The 19930-nt window shown below is 54.2% G+C and overlaps 1 protein-coding gene across 1 annotated transcript in view; it reads right to left on the bottom strand.

Moving 5' to 3' along the window:
* The window catches only part of PPP1R9A (protein phosphatase 1 regulatory subunit 9A), a 132109-nt gene that overhangs the window by 17680 nt on the left and 94499 nt on the right, over positions 1–19930 (bottom strand). Inside the window, 4 exon segments of the mRNA XM_029070527.2 lie at positions 2447–2676; positions 4824–4877; positions 11708–11863; positions 16530–16665. Of these exon segments, the coding sequence (XP_028926360.1) occupies positions 2447–2676; positions 4824–4877; positions 11708–11863; positions 16530–16665 (576 nt within the window).

Genomic DNA, 19930 nt, shown 5'->3' on the forward strand with positions numbered 1-19930 from the left:
GAGACCTGAACGGACCCAAGGGATGAGAGGGATTTCGGCCAGAGAAAGTTCTGCACCAGCGGGCAGTGTGAGCGGGGGCCGGGAGTCAGAAAACCTAGGTTTGAATCCCAGCTCCTGATCCTGGTCTGGCTGGTCACCTCGGGCAAGTCCCTTAGTCCCTCAGGGCCTGTTTCCCCATATGTAAATGGGGATAATAATAATAATGTGGTATTTGTTAAGCGCGTTACTATGTGCAGAGCACTGTTCTAAGCGCTGGGGTTAAGATACAGGGTCATCAGGTCTGTCCCACGTAAGGCTCACAGTTAATCCCCATTATTACAGATGAGGTCACTGAGGCACAGAGAAGTGAGTGACTTGCCCACAGTCACACAGCTGACAAATGCAGAGTCGGGATTCAAAACCCATGACCGGGATAATAATGTTGTATTTGTCCCACTCACCCTTCCTCTTTGGGAACGCCGTGTGGGGCAGTGATTTGTGCCCGATTTGATTATCCTCTATCTGTCTCAGTGCTTGTCACATAGTAAGTGCTTAATACATGCTGTTATTATTATTTCTGAGAGGCCAACATGCTGTGGGCCAACCTGAGCCCCAGACCCCCTTTCCCAGACCCCTTCACGAGTCCTGGCGGGAGGAGGAGGAGAAGGAGGAGAGGAGGAGGAAGACGGAGAAGAAGAGGAGAAGGAGGGAGGAGGGGATGAAGGGGAAGAGGAGGAGGAGGAGAAGTGGAGCAGGAGAAGAGGAGGCATAGGAATGAGGAGGAGGAGGAGGAGGAAGAGGAGAGGGGAAAGAAGGAGGAAGAGGAGAGGAGGAGCAGGGACAGAGGACGGGGAGGACCGAGGATGGGGAGGACGACGAGAGGACGAGGAGGATGAGGAGGAGGAGTAAGAGGTGGCACCAGTTGGAGGGGATAGCCAATCCTCTTCCCTTCTCATCGGCAAGGAATGGGTCTACTAACTCTGTTGTACCGGACTCTTCAAGAGCTTAGTAAAGTGCTCTTGAACACAGTAAGTGCTCAGTAAATACCATTGACGAATTTAAGAAAACGTATAGAATAACCGAGTGAACTGATCCCTGCCCACAAGGAGCTTCCAACGTCCAGCAGCGGAGACAAACAAGGAGCTAGCGTGGGAAGCCGAAGAGAGGACCCGGAGAGGGGGTACTGTCAATGTGCGTCGGAGTCGGGCCGGGCGTCTATGGCTGACAGCATGGCAGGTCCGGCCACGGAGGCCCAATCTGGCTGTGGGGGCGGGATCGTGGGTTTCGACAAGAACGTGTCCGATGCTCTCACTCCCAAGCCGCCCACGGCTCCATTTCCATCGGAAGAAAAGGTGAAGAGAGCACTGAGGCACTCATTCCCCCTTGCCCCCTCGCAGCACTCAAGTCCGGATCTTTATACCCGGTTGCTTCGTCCGTCTGCAATTTATTTTAGTGCCTGTCTCCACATCCGATAGATGGTAAATAATGTTGGTATTTGTTAAGCGCTTACTACGTGCAGAGCACTGTTCTAAGCGCTGGGGTAGACACAAGGGAATCAGGTTGTCCCACGTGGGGCTCACAGTCTTAATCCCCATTTTACAGATGAGGGAACTGAGGCACAGAGAAGTGAAGTGACTTGCCCAAAGTCACACAGCTGACAAGTGGCAGAGCCGGGATTCGAACCCATGATCTCTGACTCCAAAGCCCGTGCTCTTTCCAGTGAGCCACGCTGCTTGGATGGGGATGGTGTCTACTACTTCTACTGTCCTCTCCCAAGCACTCACTACAGTGCTCCGCACACAAATAAGCGCCCGATAAAAACCAGTGACTGACCGGCTGTTGACCAACCACCAAGCGGATGAGGCCAGTGGCCCGATCCCATCCCTGGGAGTTAGGTAATAATAATGTTGGTATTTATTAAGCGCTTACTATGTGCAGAGCACTGTTGTAAGTGCTGGGGGAGATACAGGGTAATCAGGTTGTCCCACGAGGCTCACAGTTTATCCCCATTTTACAGATGAGGTCACTGAGGCACAGAGAAGCGAAGTGACCTGCCCACAGTCACACAGCTGACAAGTGGCAGAGCTGGGAGTCGAACCTATGACCTCTGACTCTGAAGCCCAGGCTCTTTCCACTGAGCCACGAGGTATGAAAAGCAGTGTGGCTTAGTGGATAGAGCATGTGCTTGGGAGTCAGAAGGTCATGGGTTCTAATCCCGGCTCCGCCCCTTGTCTGCTGTGTGGCCTGGGGCAAGTCACTTCACTTCTTTGGGCCTCAGTGACCTCATCTGTAAAATGGGGATGAAGAGTGCAAGCCCCAGGCGTAACAGGGACTGTGTCCACCCTGATTAACTTGTATCTACCCCAGAGCTTTGAACAGTGTGGCACATACTTATTAAGTACCATTATTATTATTATTCTGGCGGTGGGCCGCATGGTCTCGGCCTCCGACCCCAGCCGTTTCTTACTTCTGCTGGAAGTCCTTGATCAGTTTCTTGGCCTTGTTGTACTTCTTCTCCAGGGCCTGGTACTGGCTCTGGGTCTCCTTCAGGTGCTCGTTGACCGTGTGGCACAGCGTCTGCGCCTCGATCCAGTAGCTCTCCAGCTTCAGCGCCCTCCCCTTGTTCTCCTCGATGTTCTGCTGGAGCTGGCTCTTCTCCAGCTCCCACCGCACCTTCTCGTTCTCGGCGGCCTGCAGCTGGGCGGAGCAGAGATGGCGGGGGGTCGGACACGTGCCCGCTCCCTCTCCCAAAAGCCCGCTGAAGCTCGGGGGGGTGGTACTGGGCCGGCTCGAGCATTTCGCTGGGGACAGGGGGTGTCCCGTGTAGCCGGGGTATGGGGAAGGCCGATCTACCCCCTTGGCAGAACCATTCCCGGATCCCTCTGGGGCCGGGGCCGGAGCCGGGATGTGGGAAAGGCCAGCCTATCCCTGGCAGAACCGCTCCCAGATGCCCCCAGGCTGGGGCGCAAGGAAGGCCGATCCGCTCCCTGGCAGAACCGCTCCTGGATCCCCCCAGGATCGGGGCTGGGATGCGGGGAAGGCCGGACTGCTCCCAGAAAAACCACTCCTAATTCCCCCTGCTGGAGTCAGAGCGTGGAGAAGGCGGGTCTGTCCCGATAGAACCGCTCCTGGTTCCCCTCCGGAGCCAGGAAATAGGGAAGATCGGTCTGCTCCCAGAAAAACACTCCCCAATTCTCTCCGATCCCCTCAGGACCGGGGGTGGGGGACGGGAAAGGCTGGCCTGTCCGCGGTAGAATTGCACCTGGGTCACGCTAAAATAATTAATAATAATTGTGGTATTTGTTAAGCACTTTCTCTGAGCCAGGCGCTATATTAAACCTTGGGGTGGATACAAGTAAATCGAGTTGGACACAATCCCTGTCCCATATGGGGCTCACAGTCATAATCCCCATTTTACAGATGAGGTAACTGAGGCACAGAGAAGTGAAGTGACTCGCCCAAGGTCACACAGCAGACAAGTGGTGGAGCCAGGCTTTTAGAACCCAGGACCTTCTGAATATCAGGCCCGTGCTCTATCTACTAGACCACACTGCTTCCCAATCCAGGAGACCCATCCCAAACACACAGAGAGGGTGATCTCGGAGGGATGGAGAGGGGAGGGGCACCATATTGGTTTGAAGAGTTCATTCAAAACCCCAGAGTTCAGGAACATGGGACTGAATGCCCTTTGCTGTTCTTGCCAAAGTCTGGAGTATCTTCCGATGCAATATTTCATCAAATCTGGGCAAAATGCCCAGACTCCCCCGCTAAATCAAAGAATGCCACTTCTTTCTCAGGAAACCAAATACCCCTATTCCTTTATCGCCTGGTAATCTCTCCTCCCATAATAATGGCCCGAAAAACAACACCGCCCTTTCAGATTCTCATGTTTTTTTCCTAATTAAACCACCAAAAAACATTTCTCAGAGATTCTAGTCCTTCCCTATTTGCAGACAAAAATTTAACGTCATTCTCAGGAGTCCACGACCAGAAATCCAGTGTTTACACTTTATCTGGGGGGCGGGAGGAAGAAAAAAGTTTGTGGACATAAAAAGTGAACACTTTTCCCACCTTAAATCAATAGACACTTGATTGCTGAAGAGAAAAATCTCGGTCACAAGAGAGCCAGCCATTAAGTTGTCCTACTGATGAGAATTTTGTGGATTTCTGACCTCTTGATGGCACAATGGACTTTAAGGAAATGCAGGGTGGTTTGAGTCAGTTAAGGATGTGAAGAAACCACACATCATACCTGCTGTAAGAGCAGGGTTGTGGCTGTGGATAGAGCCCGGACTTGGGAGTCAGAAGGACCTGGGCTCTAATCCCGGCTCCTCCACTCGTCTACTGGGTGACCTTGGGCGAGTCATTTCACTTCTCTGGGCCTCGGTTCCCTCATCTGTAAAATGGGGATTAAGACTGTGAGCCCCATGTGGGACGGCGACTGCGTCCAACCTGTAAACCCGGTGTGGGCAGGGATTGTCTCTCTTCATTGCTGAACTGTACTTTCCAATCGCTTAGTACAGCGCTCTGCACACAGTAAACACTCAATAAATACGATGGAATGGACGAATGAATGATTAGCTCGCATCTACCCCAGCGCTTAGAACAGTGCTTGACACAAAGTGAGCACTTTACAAATACCGTCGTTATCATTATTGTTAGTTTGGAGGGGGCCACCCCCTCATTCCATCCCTGTTGACGGTTTTTCCCAACCTGAATCGAATCACCACAGATGACCCATCTTGCATCGAGTTTCCTCTTAATATCAGAGCGGATCTTTGTGCAGGCCTGGGGGGCCAGGAGCTTGCCGGCCCTATCGCCAGGTGAGAGAGCAGCTCGCTTACCTTGGTCTTCAGCTTCTGAATCTCAGCTTCTGTGACGGCGTGCTTGATCTGCAGCTGGGAACCGGAGAGGGGAGAGAAGCAGACACTGAGCTGAGCGAGCCAAAGAGGAGCCGGTCTGAGCGGCTGTGGGCCCGGCGGACGGAGGCCTCATCCCGACCCCCACCGCGGTGCCCTAGGCTGTTGATTTCATTCATTTATTCAATCGTATTTATTAAGCGCTTACTGTGTGCGGAGCACTGTACTACGAGCTTGGGAGAGTACAAAGCAACAATAAAAAGACACATTCCCTGTCCACAGTGTGCTCAATGTCCCACCTGGGGAGTGACCCGCTAGTGCGGGGTATTCGACCCAGGGCCCGGCAGCTCTGGATCTTGCCCCACACAGCTACTGTGGCCACCCCAATCTGCCCCGGAGGGCTGCGTGGTCCAGTCGATAGAACCCCGGGCCTAGGAGTCAGAAGGACCTGGGTTCCGATCCCGGCTCTGCCACTTGTCTGCGGTGTGACCCCGGCCAAGTCACTTCACTTCTCCGGGTCTCAGTTGCCTCATCTATAAAATGGGGATTAAGATTGGGAGCCCCACGTGGGACAGGGACTGCGTCCGTCTTGATTACCTTGTATCCTCAAAGCCTTATCGAAGGCCCATCTCCTCTGAGACCTTCCCTGACTAAGCCCTCCTTTCCTCTTGTCCCACTCCCTTCTGCATCACCCGGACTTGCTGTCTTTAATCATCTCCACTCCCAGTCCCATAGCATTTATGTTCATATCTGTCATTTATTTATTTATTTACCTATTTATTCATTCATTCATATTAATGTCTGTCTCTTCATCTTAGACTATAAGCTGAGAGCAGGGAATGTGTCTAGAAGCGCTCAATAAATATGATTGAATGAATCTACCCCAGCACACGGGGCTGGGAGTCAAAAGTTCAGGGGTTCTAATCCCAGATCTGCCGCTTGTCAGCTGTGTGACTGTGGGCAAGTCACTTCGCTTCTCTGGGCCTCAGTTACCTCATCTGTAAAATGGGGATTAAGACTGTGAGCCTCACGTGGGACGACCTGATTACCCTGTATCTACCCCAGCGCTTGGAACAGTGCTCTGCACATAGTAAGCACTTAACAAATACCAACATTATTATTATTAACAAATACCCAAATTAACAGATCTTGGCACTTAGTAAGCGCTTAACAAATACCACAATTATCATTATTATTATCCTCTCCTGGAGTATGGGGGGCCTGAAGAGAAGGTCCGGGGAACAGTCTGCAGGGAAATTGAGCTCCCAACCTACAGATGGATCAGATATGTGGTGTGGGGTGCCCGACGGGATGAGGGAAGGAGAGGACAGTGGAAAGGGGAAGGGGAGGAAGAAGAGCAATAAAGGAGAGGGACAGGAAGAAGGACAGGAAGAGGAAGCGGGAAAGGGAGGATGATAGGGAGGGTGAAGAGGAGGAGGAAGGAGGTCGGGGAGATGAGGAAGGTGTAGAAGAGGGAGGAGGGTGGAAGGATGAGGGAGGAGGGGCGAGGAGGGGAAGGGGGATGTGGAAGGTGGCACTGTCCCAGATGTGCGCTAGTGTGACCTAGCGGTCTTCAGCCCTCTGCCCGAAGGCCTCAGGAAAACATGCCCGTCTGATCCTGTCACCTTTGGGGCATCCGACAGAGCCACCTAAGGGTTCCGGGTCATAGCGTCTGTTGACGGATCGGAGGGGAGAAGCGAAGCCCCCGGAGGCTCTCCTCCTCGGCAGCAGCGGACCCTAGGGCCTGTACCAACCCTGCCCATTCGGGTGAAAGCTTGTGGTGGAGGAGGGGAGGCAGAGGAAAGGAGGGGACGGGAAGGGAGGGGAGAGGAGGGGTCCCCATGGTCCTTGAGATGCAACCCATGAGTGCCAGTGAACTCTCTAAAGGCCTGGGTATTTGGGGAAGCCAGCCAGCCCAGAACCTCCTGGAAACATGGCACGGGCTCCCGCGGCAGGAAGCCAGCACTCTTCCCCAGGTCTCGGGGCTGGATGGGGCCGAGTGTGCCCCGCGTCGGTCCATGCCAACCCTCAGGTCTGCCGGCCAGTCGACGGACGGACCGTCAGCAGCCTGGTGGCCAAGCCGGGGGGACGGGGGCCGAACCCCCTGTGTCTGGAGCAGGAACCAGCTCGCTGTCATTCATTCAATCATATTTATTGAGCGCTTACTGTGTGCAGAGCAATGTGCTAAACACTTGGGAGAGCTTACAGTCTCCCTAGCGGCTGTGACCACTGAGCTGGAGTCTCTCCCTAGTGTCTCTCCCTAGTGGCTCTGCCCATCACACAGAGAAGCAGCATGGCATAGTGGATTAGAGAACGGGTCTTGGAGTCAGAAGGTCCTGGGTTCTAATCCTGCCTCCGCCACGTGTCTGCTGTGTGACCATGGGCAAGTCACTTCACTTCTCTGGGCCTCACTGACCTCATCTGTAAAATGGGGATGGAGACTGCGAGCCCCACGTGGGACTGGGACTGTGTCCAATTCGATTTGCCTGTATCCACCCCAGCGTTTAGTACAGTGCCTGGCACATAGTCTCCCCTTATTAGCTGTGCCCGCTGCATCCAGAGCAGGAATAAGTCTGCTGTCTCACCCTAGTGGCTGTGCATAAATGTAGCGATTCGCTTGAATCCATCCCAGCGTTTAGTACAGTGCCTGGTACATAGTAGACGCTTAACAAATAGCATTATTATTATATTATTAGCAAAGCAGGGACCAGCCTGATGCCTACCCCTAGTGACTGAACCTGGAGCAGGATCCAGAGTGAGCTGAGGGTACAGGGCTGAGCTGTACCCAGACCTCCTGAGGATTTCCCCTTTGCCGGCCGAAAGGACGTGGCTTAGTGGAAGGAGCACGGGCCTGGGAGTCGGAGGTCATGGGTTCTAATCCCAATTCTGCCACTCGTCAGCTGTGTGACTCTGGGCAAGTCGCTTCACCTCTCTGTGCCTCAGTTACCTCATTTGTAAAATGGGGATTAAGATTGCGAGCCCCATGTGGGGCAACCTGATTACCTAGTATCTACCTCAGCGCTTAGAAAAGTGCTTGGCACATAGTAAGTGCTTAACAAATACCGTAATCATTATTATTGTTCAAGACCCACTCGGGGGGGGGGGGGGTGGTCTTTCGATGCCCTGATGCTTTGTTTTGTTGTCCGTCTCCCCCGTTTAGACTGTGAGCCCCTCGTTGGGCAGCGATTGTCTCTATTTGTTGCCAAATTGTACATTCCAAGCGCTTCGTACAGTGCTCTGCACATAGTAAGCGCTCAATAAATACGATTGAATGAATGAATACACCCACCCTCCGTTAGCATTTCAGTGGAGGGCTGGGAAGGCAGAGAGCTGCCTGCTTTATCAGCCTGGCCCCTCCCACACTTCAGAGCCACTGAGCAGGGTTGGGGAGATGATAATAATAATTGTAGCATTTGTTAAGCGCTCACTATGTGCCAGGCACTGTACTAAGCGCTGGGGTGGTTACAAGCAAATCAGGTTGGCACAGCCCGTCCCGTGTGGGGCTCACAATCTCAATCCCCTTTTTACGGGTGAGGTAACTGAGGTCCAGGAAAGTGAAGTGACTTGCTCAAGGTCACGGAGGGGACAGGTGGCAGAGCCGGCATTAGAACCCGTGACCTTCTGACTTCGAGGCTCGTGCTCTTCCACTACATCACGCTGCTTACCCCCAGGAAGAAGAGATCCAGGCTGAACCATCTTCCGTTCGAGTAAGACACTCCCCAGAGTCCCCTGGTTCCCCCTCGGGCCCCGCTGCTTGGGCTTTGCCCAGGACTTCCCCACCTCCCCCTAATGCCCTCAGCAGCTGGCTCTGGTGTTTGGGCACCTCCCACCAACTCTCCCACCCCTGGTCCCGGGCCCAACAGCAACTGCTTTGGGCAAAGTTCTCTTGGTTTCTCTCAAATCCCCCCCGTCAAACCAAGGAAACAGATCAGTCCCAGAACAGTGGCTGGACTGGTGTCTTCCCCAGAGACACCCCCACCCTAAAGGAGGCCAGCAAGAGGATCTGTAGGGCACTAACGCAGTCGCCGACCGAGTGTCGCCAGGCCACAGAGACTGTGGGGTCTGTTGGCGGGCGGTTTACATTTTGACGTCCTTCCTAGATGTGTCTCTTGCCTCCTACCCCCGTCGGACCACCCCACCCCCAGTGCAAGTACGTCCGAGGGGTATGTCAGAGCTCGAGGAGCTATGAAAAGGCGGGGGTGGGTGTCAAAGTGGTCTGGATGAATTCACGAACAATAAATCAGACCCCCGGGTGGCCGGGGAGAGTCAGGGACAGGCGGCTGCCGGCCGGTGTGGTCTCCGGCCTGTTCCTCGGCCGGAGCGGACGCCGCTTCCAACCGCTTGGCATCCCTCTTTCTCCGGAGAGGGTCGTCTTTCGGTCTTCGAGGGACCCCGCTCTGGCCGGGCAGGGATCGGCCGGGGCACAGGTGCGTCGCTACAAACCAAACATCGAGCTGGCCTCTCCCGGCGTCGCTGAAGGGCTTTCCCCAGGTGCCCTGGCCCCAGGTTGGCTCTGGTCCGTCATCACTTTGGGCCATTCTGCCGGGGGGGGATCCACAGTACAAACCGAGCACAGCGTCCTCAGCGCGGCGTCCCCTTCTGACCCCTGGGGTGGGACCAAAAGAAGCGCGAGATCCATCCCCGGCCCGCAAGACGCTTCCGCTCTAACCAAGACGTCACCCCCAGGATGTCTCTCTCCGCTGAGCCGGTGCTAGGTTCCCGAGTGTGCTGGGAACGGTGCTGGATCCCCACAGAGCTGTTTCCTTGGAAACTGGGAATGCAAAGCTGACCAGACACTTCCTACACTTGATATTTATTCCCCATATTCCAGAGAAACGGCACGGCTGGGTGGAAAGATCAGGCACCTGGAAGTCAGAAGACCTGTGTCCTAATAGCTCTGCACCTCGCCTGCTGTGTGACCTTGAGCGAGTCGCTTGACTTCTCTGCGCCTCAGTTTCCTCACCTATACAACGGAAAAAGCATATCCATCCACCCTCCCGCTTGGGCTCTGAGGTCCATACGGGACGGGGAACCGCGTCTGACTGTACCGCCTGATATCTAGCGCAGCATATCAGTTCGGTGCTTGGCACGCAGAAAACATCTTAGAAATACCACAGTGAGCAACGTTATCATTATTCTTTTCAGCGAGCTGGCAGGAGGAGAAGGAAGTGGTCCCCGGCTGGGGATTCAGCATGGAATCTGGCTTGCTTCCAAAAGGCGGGGAGAGGGCTGGTCCACTCACACTTTGGTTCGCCCGGGAGGGGAGCGCTTCAAGCACAAAGTGTGAGTGTGTGTGTGTGTGAGGGCGGGTGGGTGTTGGTGTGTGTGTGAGTCCCCTGCTCCTCTCCAGGGGCCGGCGTGGGTGGGAGCGGCACCTCGCTCACGACGTAGATGTGATGACTGCTGTGTCGGTGGCTTAAATTAGCCGGGCACGTCCCGCCTGCTCTCAGATCATCTGTCTGCCCATATGGCCCTGCCCCAGCCTGGCATTTTCCACTTGGCACCGGGCTGGGGCCCGTCCTCCTCCTTCTCCTCGTCCTCCTCCAAGGACTTCCTCCTCCGTTCAACACAACCTACCGTGGCTCCAACACCTGGATGTCATTCTAGAACACATTTCCCAACCTACCTTCTTGTTCTTCCTGTTTTTGACTTCCTTACTGTCCCGGGGACAACGTGTTTCCATCTCATCCCTCCTTTGTTCCTCAACAAGATCAGTTTCTGAACCTCAACCTCTCCTTTCTAAACTTTTCCGCCCTCACAAAGGCCCTTCCGCCTTCCTCATCTTCCAGGGCTTTGGTTTTCACTCTGACCCTAATGGCTGCCTGGGTTCCTTGCCCCCGAACCGTGGGACAAAGCAGAAGAGAAACGGTGAGGCCTAGCGGAAAGAGCACAGGCCTGGCGGGCCGGAGACCTGGGTTCTAATCCCGGCTCCGTTTCTTGCCTGCCGTAACACCTTGAGCAAGTCACTTGACTTCCCTGGGCCTCAGTTTCCTACCTAATCATGGTTATTTTTAAGCACTTACTCTGTACGAAACATGATAATAAGCTCTGAAGCGGATACAGTACGGTACCCACCCACACCCGGCCCCGCTGGCTTGTGCCCTCCCCAGTTTGGGGCTGTTTGCACCGGGGTCTCCCGGGGCAGGGTCCGACACCTGGTCTGCAGATGCAAAGTGGGGGAGGGGAAGGGGGCAGGTCTCCGCGGGGTCAATGAGCTTTGTCCCACTGCAAGCGTTGTCCTACGTTGCCAACTTGGGCTTTGGCTGGGCCTTGGCTCTCTTCATCTGGTCCTCTTGGGCGGGGGTGATTTTTCACACTGACTTCAGGTTGGGGGGAGTTTCGGTGGAGAGAGATGGCGGAGAGAGAGGTGGTTCCCGCCAAGTCTTGCAGGCCGCCGCCAGGCCCCCCAGAACCGGATCTGACGACCGGGCCGGGAAGATCCGCGGTCCTCCGTCGAGGCCCCGACCCCTCCCATCCCTCCCACCCTCCTCCGCTCTCTCCGGGGCCCCACCCCAGCTCAGTGCTTCCTGGGGCCTTGGCGCTCCACGGATCCGGGGACCGGACTCCCTCCGCAGGGGAAGCGGATCGTGAGGGGGCGGGGATCCAGGCTGAGGACCCCTATTCCTCTTCTTCCTCTTCTCCATCCTCTTCCCCCGGGGACAACCGCAGTGCCGCCTCCTCAGGGAGACGGGGAAGGGGCGGTCCTCGCCGGGAGCGGGAGGGGGTCGACCCTCTGCTTGGCCACGCACCGGCGGTGGGACCCAACGGCCCACGGCCCGCGGAGACCAACTCGCAACCGACGGGCGCAGGAGAGATGAGGGGCTGAGTCCGTGGCCTCAAGACAGATCCTGCCTCGCCCGGCGACTCACCTCTTTGAACTTGTGACTGAGTTTGTTCGCCTCCAACTCTGATGGGGAAAACATGTCATCGTTCTCAGGAAGTTCAAATACCTCAATGGCCATGTCGCCGCCCGGAAGGACCGGTCCCATGCCCTCGTCCTCCTCGTCCGTGGCGTATTCCCCTGTCTTGGGAGAAGAGAAGCGACAAGTTCCCACCCCCCGCCCCCCGCCGGGGCCACCGGGGCCTCGGGGCGAATTGGTAGGCCCAAGCGGACGTACCGGGAGGCAAGCTCTTGGGTCTGATGCCAACGCGTGTCAGGTCATGGTTGGGCCCGCGTGGACCTGGCGGGGGCGGGGGGACCTCGATACGGTGGGTTAATGGATAAGCGGTGGGGAAGACCACGGGACCGGAAGGACGGCTGACCTTGCAGGAGAGAAGGCTGGAGAGGCTTGGGGCATGGGGCCTCCACACACGCCAGGACTCTGGGAACCACGCTGGGTTCTCCAGTCTAACCCAAATCCCTTCTCAGATCTGCCCCCTTAGGTTCTTCTTCTTTCTGAACTTTTCAGCCCCCGGAACGGCTGACCCCCATTCGCAGATCAAGACCGATGACGAGTCATCCCCCAGCCTACTCTTCTCTGGGCCAAACAGCCCTGATCCTCCAGGGCTTTGCTTTTCACTCTAACCCTAATGGCTGCCTGGGTTCCTTGACCCTGAACCAGAGGGCAAAGCAGAAGAGAGGGTTCAGACATTTCCATTCTGTTCCCAGGAGTCCCATCCCTGACCATTCTACCACACGACCCCTCTTAGAAAGGCTGACCCGTGCAGCTCATGATAATAATAATAACAATTACGGCATTTGTTAAGTGCTTACTTTGCGCCAAGTACTGTGTACTAAGCGATGGGGTGGCTACAAACAAATCAGGTTGTACACAATCTCTGTCCCGCGTGGGACTCACAGTATCGATCCCCACTTTACAGATGACGGAACTGAGGCCCAGAGAAGTGAAGTGACTTGAAGCAATCGGGCTTAGTGGAAAGAGCTCAGGTGTGAGAGTTAGGGGACGTGGGTTCCCATCCCAACTCCACCACTTGTCTCCGCCGCTTGTCTGCTGGGTGACCTTGGGTCAGTCGCTTCGTTTCTCTGGGCCTCAGTTTCCTCATCTGCCAAGTGGAGACTTCATACTTGTTCTCCCTCCTACTTTGACTGTGAGCTCCGTGTGGTAGAGGGGCTTGTATCTACCCACTTCTTGGAACATAATAAGTGCTCAACAAATACCACAGTCAGTATTATTATTGCTTGTAGAGTAACTGATTGAACTAAAGTATCGATTGGGCAGCAGGTGGACACTAAGCACTGTAGAAATGGGCTTGGGGGGAGGGCTGCGGGGTCACAGGGTGGGTGGAGGGACACATAGGGAGGATGCACTGTGGGGACATGGTGAGGGGAACACGCCGAGAGGCAAACGCTCCTGGGTGATGTGTTGGGGAGACACGCCGTGGGAACACACTTGGGTCATGTTTTGGAGGATGGGCTGAGAGGAATGTGCTGATGGAACGCACTGGGGACATAATAATAATAATTATGGTACTTGTTAAGCGTGAACTCTGTCAGGCACTGTGCTAAGCGCTGTGGTAGATACAAGTTGATCAGGTTGGACATAGTCCCCGTCCCACGTACCTGTTCCTGTATCTCATCTGTAAAATGGGGGTTAAGAGTGTGAGCCCTATGTGGGACAGAGACTGTTCCTACCTGACTAACTTGAGTCTATCCCACTGCTTAGACAGTGCTTAGCACATAGGAAGTGCTTAATAAGTGCCATATTGTTATTATTATTATTATGTGGGATGGGAGGGGTCAGTGCTGGAGGCTGGCTCGGGGCTGTCGGGCATCTCCCACTTGTCCATCCGGAGCCCAGCCTCACCGACGGACCCAGGGCAAGAGTGAGGGGTCAGTGCCGGGGGTGCTGCTGTTAGTAGGGGGTTTGTCCTTGTCCAGCGCCTCAGGGCTGCCTCCGCCTGGACTGGTCACTCGCACTGCCCCAAGCAAAGTGAAGGAGAAAAGAGTCGCAGAGGGAGATGCATCCTTCCTGAGAGCTCTCTCTTGATCCCCGGGGATAATAATAATAATAATGATAATGATGATAGTATTTAAGCGCTTACTGTATCCAAACACCGTTCTAAGCACTGGCGGGAATGCAAGGTCATCAGGTTGTCCCCCCTGGGGCTCACAGTCTCAATCCCCATTTTACAGATGAGGTAACTGAGGTAGAGAGAAGTGAAGTGACTTACCCAAAGTCACACGGCTGACAAGTGGCAGTGCCGGAATTAGAACCCATGACCTCTGACTTCCACTGAGCCACACTGCTTCTCTGGAGGATGGAGGAGCCTCCGGTGCTCCAGTGCCTATAACAGCGCTTGGCACACGGTAAGCGCTTAACAAATACCATCATTATTATTATGTTTAGGAGAGGGCTGATGGGAAAGATGAGAGCTCTTCCTTCTGGAAAGATGGGGGGTTGGGACAAGAGAGAAATTTCCCAAACCGTAGAGGGCGTGGCCGCCGGGGTTCACCGGCCCCCAGGAGCCCAGAACCACTGGAGCCAGAAGGCCAGGAGTCGCCCAGCAAAGTGAAACTCTTTGGTGCTCGTGGTGCTGTCAGCACATGGAATCAGTTCTTTCCTTTCTTCCTTCCTCCCTTCCTCCCTTCAATTATATTTATTGAGAGCTTACTGTGTACCGAGCACTATACTAAGCGCTTGGAAGAGTCCAAGACAACAATGAACAGACACGTTCCCTGCCCACATGAGCTTACAGCCTAGAGGGGGAGACAGACGTTAATATAAGTCAATAAATGACAGATACGTACATCAGTGTTGAGGGACCGGAGGGAGCTGAATAAAGGGAGCACGTCGGGATGAGGCAGAAGGGAGTGGGAGAAGAGGAAAGGAGAGCGCAGTCAGGGAAGACCTCTTGGAGGAGATGGGCCTTCAATAAGGCTGTGAAGGGAGGGGGAGAGTCCCTGTCAGATTTGAAGGGGGAGGGCATTACAGTCCAGAGGCAGGACGCGGGCAAGGCGTTGGGGGTGAGATAGACGAGATGAAGGTACAGTGAGAAGGTTGGCACTAGAGGAGAGAAGTGTGCGGGCTTAGTTGTAGTTGGAGAGTAGCGGGGTGAGGTGGGGGAAGCTGTCACCACAGGGTCATGGCGGTTTGGGTAATTTCCAGCCTATAATGGGTCACTGAGAGAGAGGGTCAGGGATGGAGAGGGAGAGTCTAGGGTGTCGGGTGGTCCGTGCTGGGTCACTGGAGGAGAGTCAGGGATGGCGTGGAGAAAGTCAGGGGTCTCGGATGGTCCATGCTGGGTCACTACGGTAGAGTAAGTGACAAAGATAGTTCGGATCTCTAGCCTAAATGATGGGTCCTGCCCATCTTCTGGGAGGGAAGAACGGGGGGAATGGATGCCATGGAGAGGTGTGAAGAGCACAGCCCCTGGCTCTGTTGTCCCTTGCTGCCCATCTTGGGGACTGAATGAGGCAGAAGGGCTATCCTGTTCCCACAGCAGAGAGAGGGGAGGGAAGGGAAAGAAAGGGCAGGGGGTCGAGGGTCTGCCCCACCACCATGCAGGAAAAAGCTCAGAGCTCATCTCCAAACTGGCTCTGTTGAGGCGCCTCTCCCCCGACCTCCCCGGTCCCGAGGGCCAGACGGTCCTTCCCCAGGCTGGACATTGTCTGAGGGCCAGGACTCCTGCTGCAGGCTAGGAAGCATACTAAAGCGCTCAGCACAGTGCTCTGAACATAGAATTATTATCGTCAAGTGCCGTCGAGCCATTTCTGATTCAAAGCGACTCTATGGACATATTTTCTCCAGAACTTCCTGCACACAGAGAGCACTCAGTGTGGCTCAGGGGCAAGAGCCCAAGTTTGGGAGTGAGAGGTTGTGGGTTCTAATCCTGGCTCCGCCACTTGTCTGAGGTGTGACCTTGGGCAAGCCATTTGACTCCACTGTGCCTCAGTTATCTTATCTGTAAAATGGGGATTAAAACTGTGAGCCCCACATGGGACAACTTGATTATCCTTTACCTACCCCAGGGCTTAGAACAGTGCTTGGCACATAGTAAGTGCTTAACAAATACCATGATTATTATTATTATCATTACCACTGGTTGATCGGTTGATTGAAGCCATTAATGGCTGGGCACCATCAGCCCCAGAAAGGAGAGACCACAGTGGGAGAGGCGCGGAGGAGGAAGAGGAACAGGGTGCAGAAAGGGACAAGGTCACTGACTCTGCAACGTGTGAACTTTTTCTCCCGCCTACACGCTACAGAGATCATCGCTATCCTTGGAGAGGCGACAGGCGGAGGGATGAGATGATTCAGTGGGGCCGAATGGAGGATTCAGTCGCCATGATCTGGGACTGAGTTTGAGGTGCCAGAGTTTGTGGGATGGTGGGGAGGGGGGTGGACCCCCTCTCCGTAGGTGGACATTGACCTCAAGAGGCTGGAAGCTGGATGGGAAAGGGAAAATCAATAAAATGGCCAGCAAAACGGACCTGGGCATGGCTGCAGAAGAGAGATGTTTGCTTGACCCTTCCGAGGGAAAATGGGGGCCGAGGCGGAGACCCACCTGCCCTCCCTTCTGCCCCACGGTCAATCGCTAGGGGATCCCTCTCACCCTGACTGGACACACCCAGAGCCTGGAGTCGCCAGGGTCCCAGAGACCCCAACCAGGCCCACGCAGAGCCCCGCCAGGGCCACAGAGATCCTAACAGGCTCCCGCGGACCCACCTGGGCCCCAGAGACCCCACCCGGAGGGTACCGGGCACGGGGTGGGCATGCCCCGCCCCCTTACCTCGTCGTCGTCGGCATCGTACTGGGCGTAATGCTGTTCCAGCAGCTCTCTGTGCCGCTGCTCCTGCTCCAGGGTCTGGCTGATCAGCTGGGCCACCTCGCTCATTTGTCCCGGCTTTTCACGCCCAATCACAAACCTGAACACACACCACGGGACACGGAACGTGGTTACGCGCGGCCCACCAGGACGGCGCCCGTCGCCCTCCACACGGACGGGGCCGGGGACGAGGTCAGAGGACCCTCAGCTCCAACTGCGGATCTGGGCCAGGACCCGCTGGGTGGCCTGTGGGGCCTGGGGAGGGGACCAGCAGCGGCAGCATCGTGATCGGCAATGTCTGACTGTCTGGTGAGGGTGCGGAACTGTGCTAAGCACTAAGGACGGTACAAAAGAGTTAGTAGACCCGAGCCCTGTCTTCGAAGAGCTTACAGTCTGCAGGGCGCAGGGTACTGCACTGAACGCTTGCGAGAGACCGACAGAGTTAGTAGATACAATTTCTGTAAGGAAGTTACAATCTACTGAGTGCGGAGTACTGTGCTAAGCACTTGGGAGAGACCAGTAGAGTTATAAGACACAATCCCCGCCTTCAAAGGGTTTACAGTTTAGCAGGTAGACATCCGCTTAAATAGATTAATAATAATAATAATGTTGGTATTTGTTAAGCGCTTACTATGTGCCGAGCACTGTTCTAAGCGCTGGGGTAGACACAGGGAAATCAGGTTGTCCCACGTGGGGCTCACAGTCTTAATCCCCATTTTACAGATGAGGTAACTGAGGCACAGAGAAGTTAAGTGACTTGCCCAAAGTCACACAGCTGACAAGTGGCCGAGCCGGGATTCGAACCCATGAACTCTGACTCCAAAGCCCATGCTCTTTCAGATGTGGGGGGGGAATAACCAGATTTAGAGATCTATCCATCCATCGATGGAATATATTGAGTGCTTACTGGGTGCTGAGCACTGTAATGAGTGCTTGGGAGATAATAATAATGTTGGTATTTGTTAAGCGCTTACTATGTGCAGAGCACTGTTCTAAGCGCGGGGGAGATTATAGGGTAATCAGGTTGTCCCACATTGGGGCTCACAGTTAATCCCCATTTTACAGATGAGGTAATTGAGGCACAGAGAAGTTAAGTGACTTCCCACAGTCACACAAGCTGACAAGTGCAGAGCGGGAGTCGAACCCATGACCTCTGACTCGAAGCCAGGCTCTTTCCACTGAGTCACGCTGAATACAGAAGGGTTGGAAGACATGCTCTCTGCCCACGGGGAGCTTACTGTACATAGATACAACTCTCTTAATCAGCGTGGCTTAGTGGCAAGAGCCCGGGCTTGGGAGGCAGATGTTGCAGGTTCTAATCCCGGCTCCGTCACTTACCAGCTCGGTGACTTTGGGCAAGTCACTTCACTTCTCGGGGCCTCAGTTCCCTCAGCTGCAAAATGGGGATTTAGTCTGTGAGCCCCACGTGGGACAACCTGATTACCTTGTATGTACCCCAACGCTTAGAACAGTGCTTGGCACATAGTAAGCGCTTAACAAATACCATCATTATGAGAAGCAGCGTGGATCAGTGGAAAAAGCCCGGGCTTGAGAGACAGAAGTCGTGGGTTCGAATCCCAGCTCTGCCACTTGTCAGCTGTGTGACGGTGGGCAAGTCACTTAACTTCTCTGTGCCTCAGTTACCTCATCTGTCAAAAAGGGATTAACTGTGACCCTCACGTGGGACAACCTGATTACCCTGTATCTACCCCAGCGCTTAGAACGTGCTTTGCACATAATAAGCGCTTAACAGATACCAACATCATTATTATTTATTGAGTACTTACTGTATGTTGGGCAGTGTAGTGAGCGCTTGGGAGAGGACAGTACTATAGAGCTGCTACACCTGATCCCTGTCTTCACAGAGCTTCCAATCTAGCGGAGCTTGGTAACCAGGGTAAAGCGGAGTTGAGTAATGCTGGGTCGGAGGAGAAGAGTAGGCAGGCCTGCTGAAGGAGCCTCTCCGCACAGGCTCCATCCGCCCTCTCAGGCCCCAGCCGCTGCCCCCGGGGCCGATCAGAGAGGTTGTGTCACCCGGATGAGGCGGTGACACAAGGGATGGGATGAGATACACTCGGAGGCAGAGTTCACACAGGTCTCCCCGGAAGCTCACTGACAGACAATTATTCTCCCCACCTTCAAAACCTTATTCATTCATTCAATCGTATTTATTGAGCACTTAACGTGTGCAAAACACCGTACTAAGCACTTATTGAAGGCACATCTCCTCCAGGAGGCCTTCCCTGACTACACTCTCCTTTCTTTTTCTTCCACTCCCTTCAGCATCACCCTGACTTGCTCCCTTTATTCACCCCCCAACTCAGCCTCACAGCACCTACATCCATATCTATAATTTATTTATTTATTCATATTAACGTTCACCTCCCCCTCTAAACTGAAAACTCAGTGTGGGCAGGGAACGTGTCTTCTGACTCTCTTGTACTGTACTCTCGCAACCACTTAGTAGAGTGCTTTGCAGACAGTAAGAGCTCAATAAATACAACCCATTAGTTGATTGATTGAACACAGTCAGTGCTCAGTAAATATCACTGATTGACTGACTACTCGAGTGACTGACTGCAGACTGAATGACTAAAATGATTGACTGAACTATGACAACCTGCCTGCCTGTCTGTCTGCTGGATGACTGACTGCTGATTGGCTATGACCAATGGCTGACTGGACTGACAGGCTGGTAACCGACTCACTGACTGGCTGCATGACTGACTGCCTGACCCACTGGCTGATGACTGATTGATTGATTGACTGACTGACGTTACATGACTGTCTACCTGCCTGTTTGATGACTGATTGTCTGCCTCTCTGCCCGATTGACTGACTGGCTGACTTATGACTGATGGCTGAAGAAGTGACCGTGACTGACTGTGATGACTGTTGGTTGTCTGACTGACTCTCTGATCTACTGGCTGATAATTGCTTGACTGATTGACTACCTTCCTGCCTGATGACTGGCTGCCTGTCTGACCGACTGCCTGATAACGGACTGACTGGCTTTAGGACAACCTGCCTACCTATCTGCCTGACTGGGAAAGAGCCCGGACTTGGGAGTCAGAGGATGTGGGTTCTAATTCCAGCTCCACCACTTGTCTGCTGTGTGACCTTGGGCCATTTAACTTCTCTGTGCCTCAGTGACCTCATCTATAAAATGGGGATTAAAATTGTGAGCCTCACGTGGGACAACCTGATTACCTTGTATTACCCCATTGGCACATAATAAGTGCTTAAAAATACCATCATTATTATGATGATGTTGATTGACTGATGAATTGACTGCCTGGATGACTTAAGACTGGTGGCTGAAGGACTGACTGGCTGTCTGACTGAACCACTGGATGATGATGAAC

The sequence above is a fragment of the Ornithorhynchus anatinus genome, chromosome 8 (genome assembly GCF_004115215.2).
Source record: "Ornithorhynchus anatinus isolate Pmale09 chromosome 8, mOrnAna1.pri.v4, whole genome shotgun sequence".
Classification (NCBI taxonomy): Eukaryota; Metazoa; Chordata; class Mammalia; order Monotremata; family Ornithorhynchidae; genus Ornithorhynchus; species Ornithorhynchus anatinus.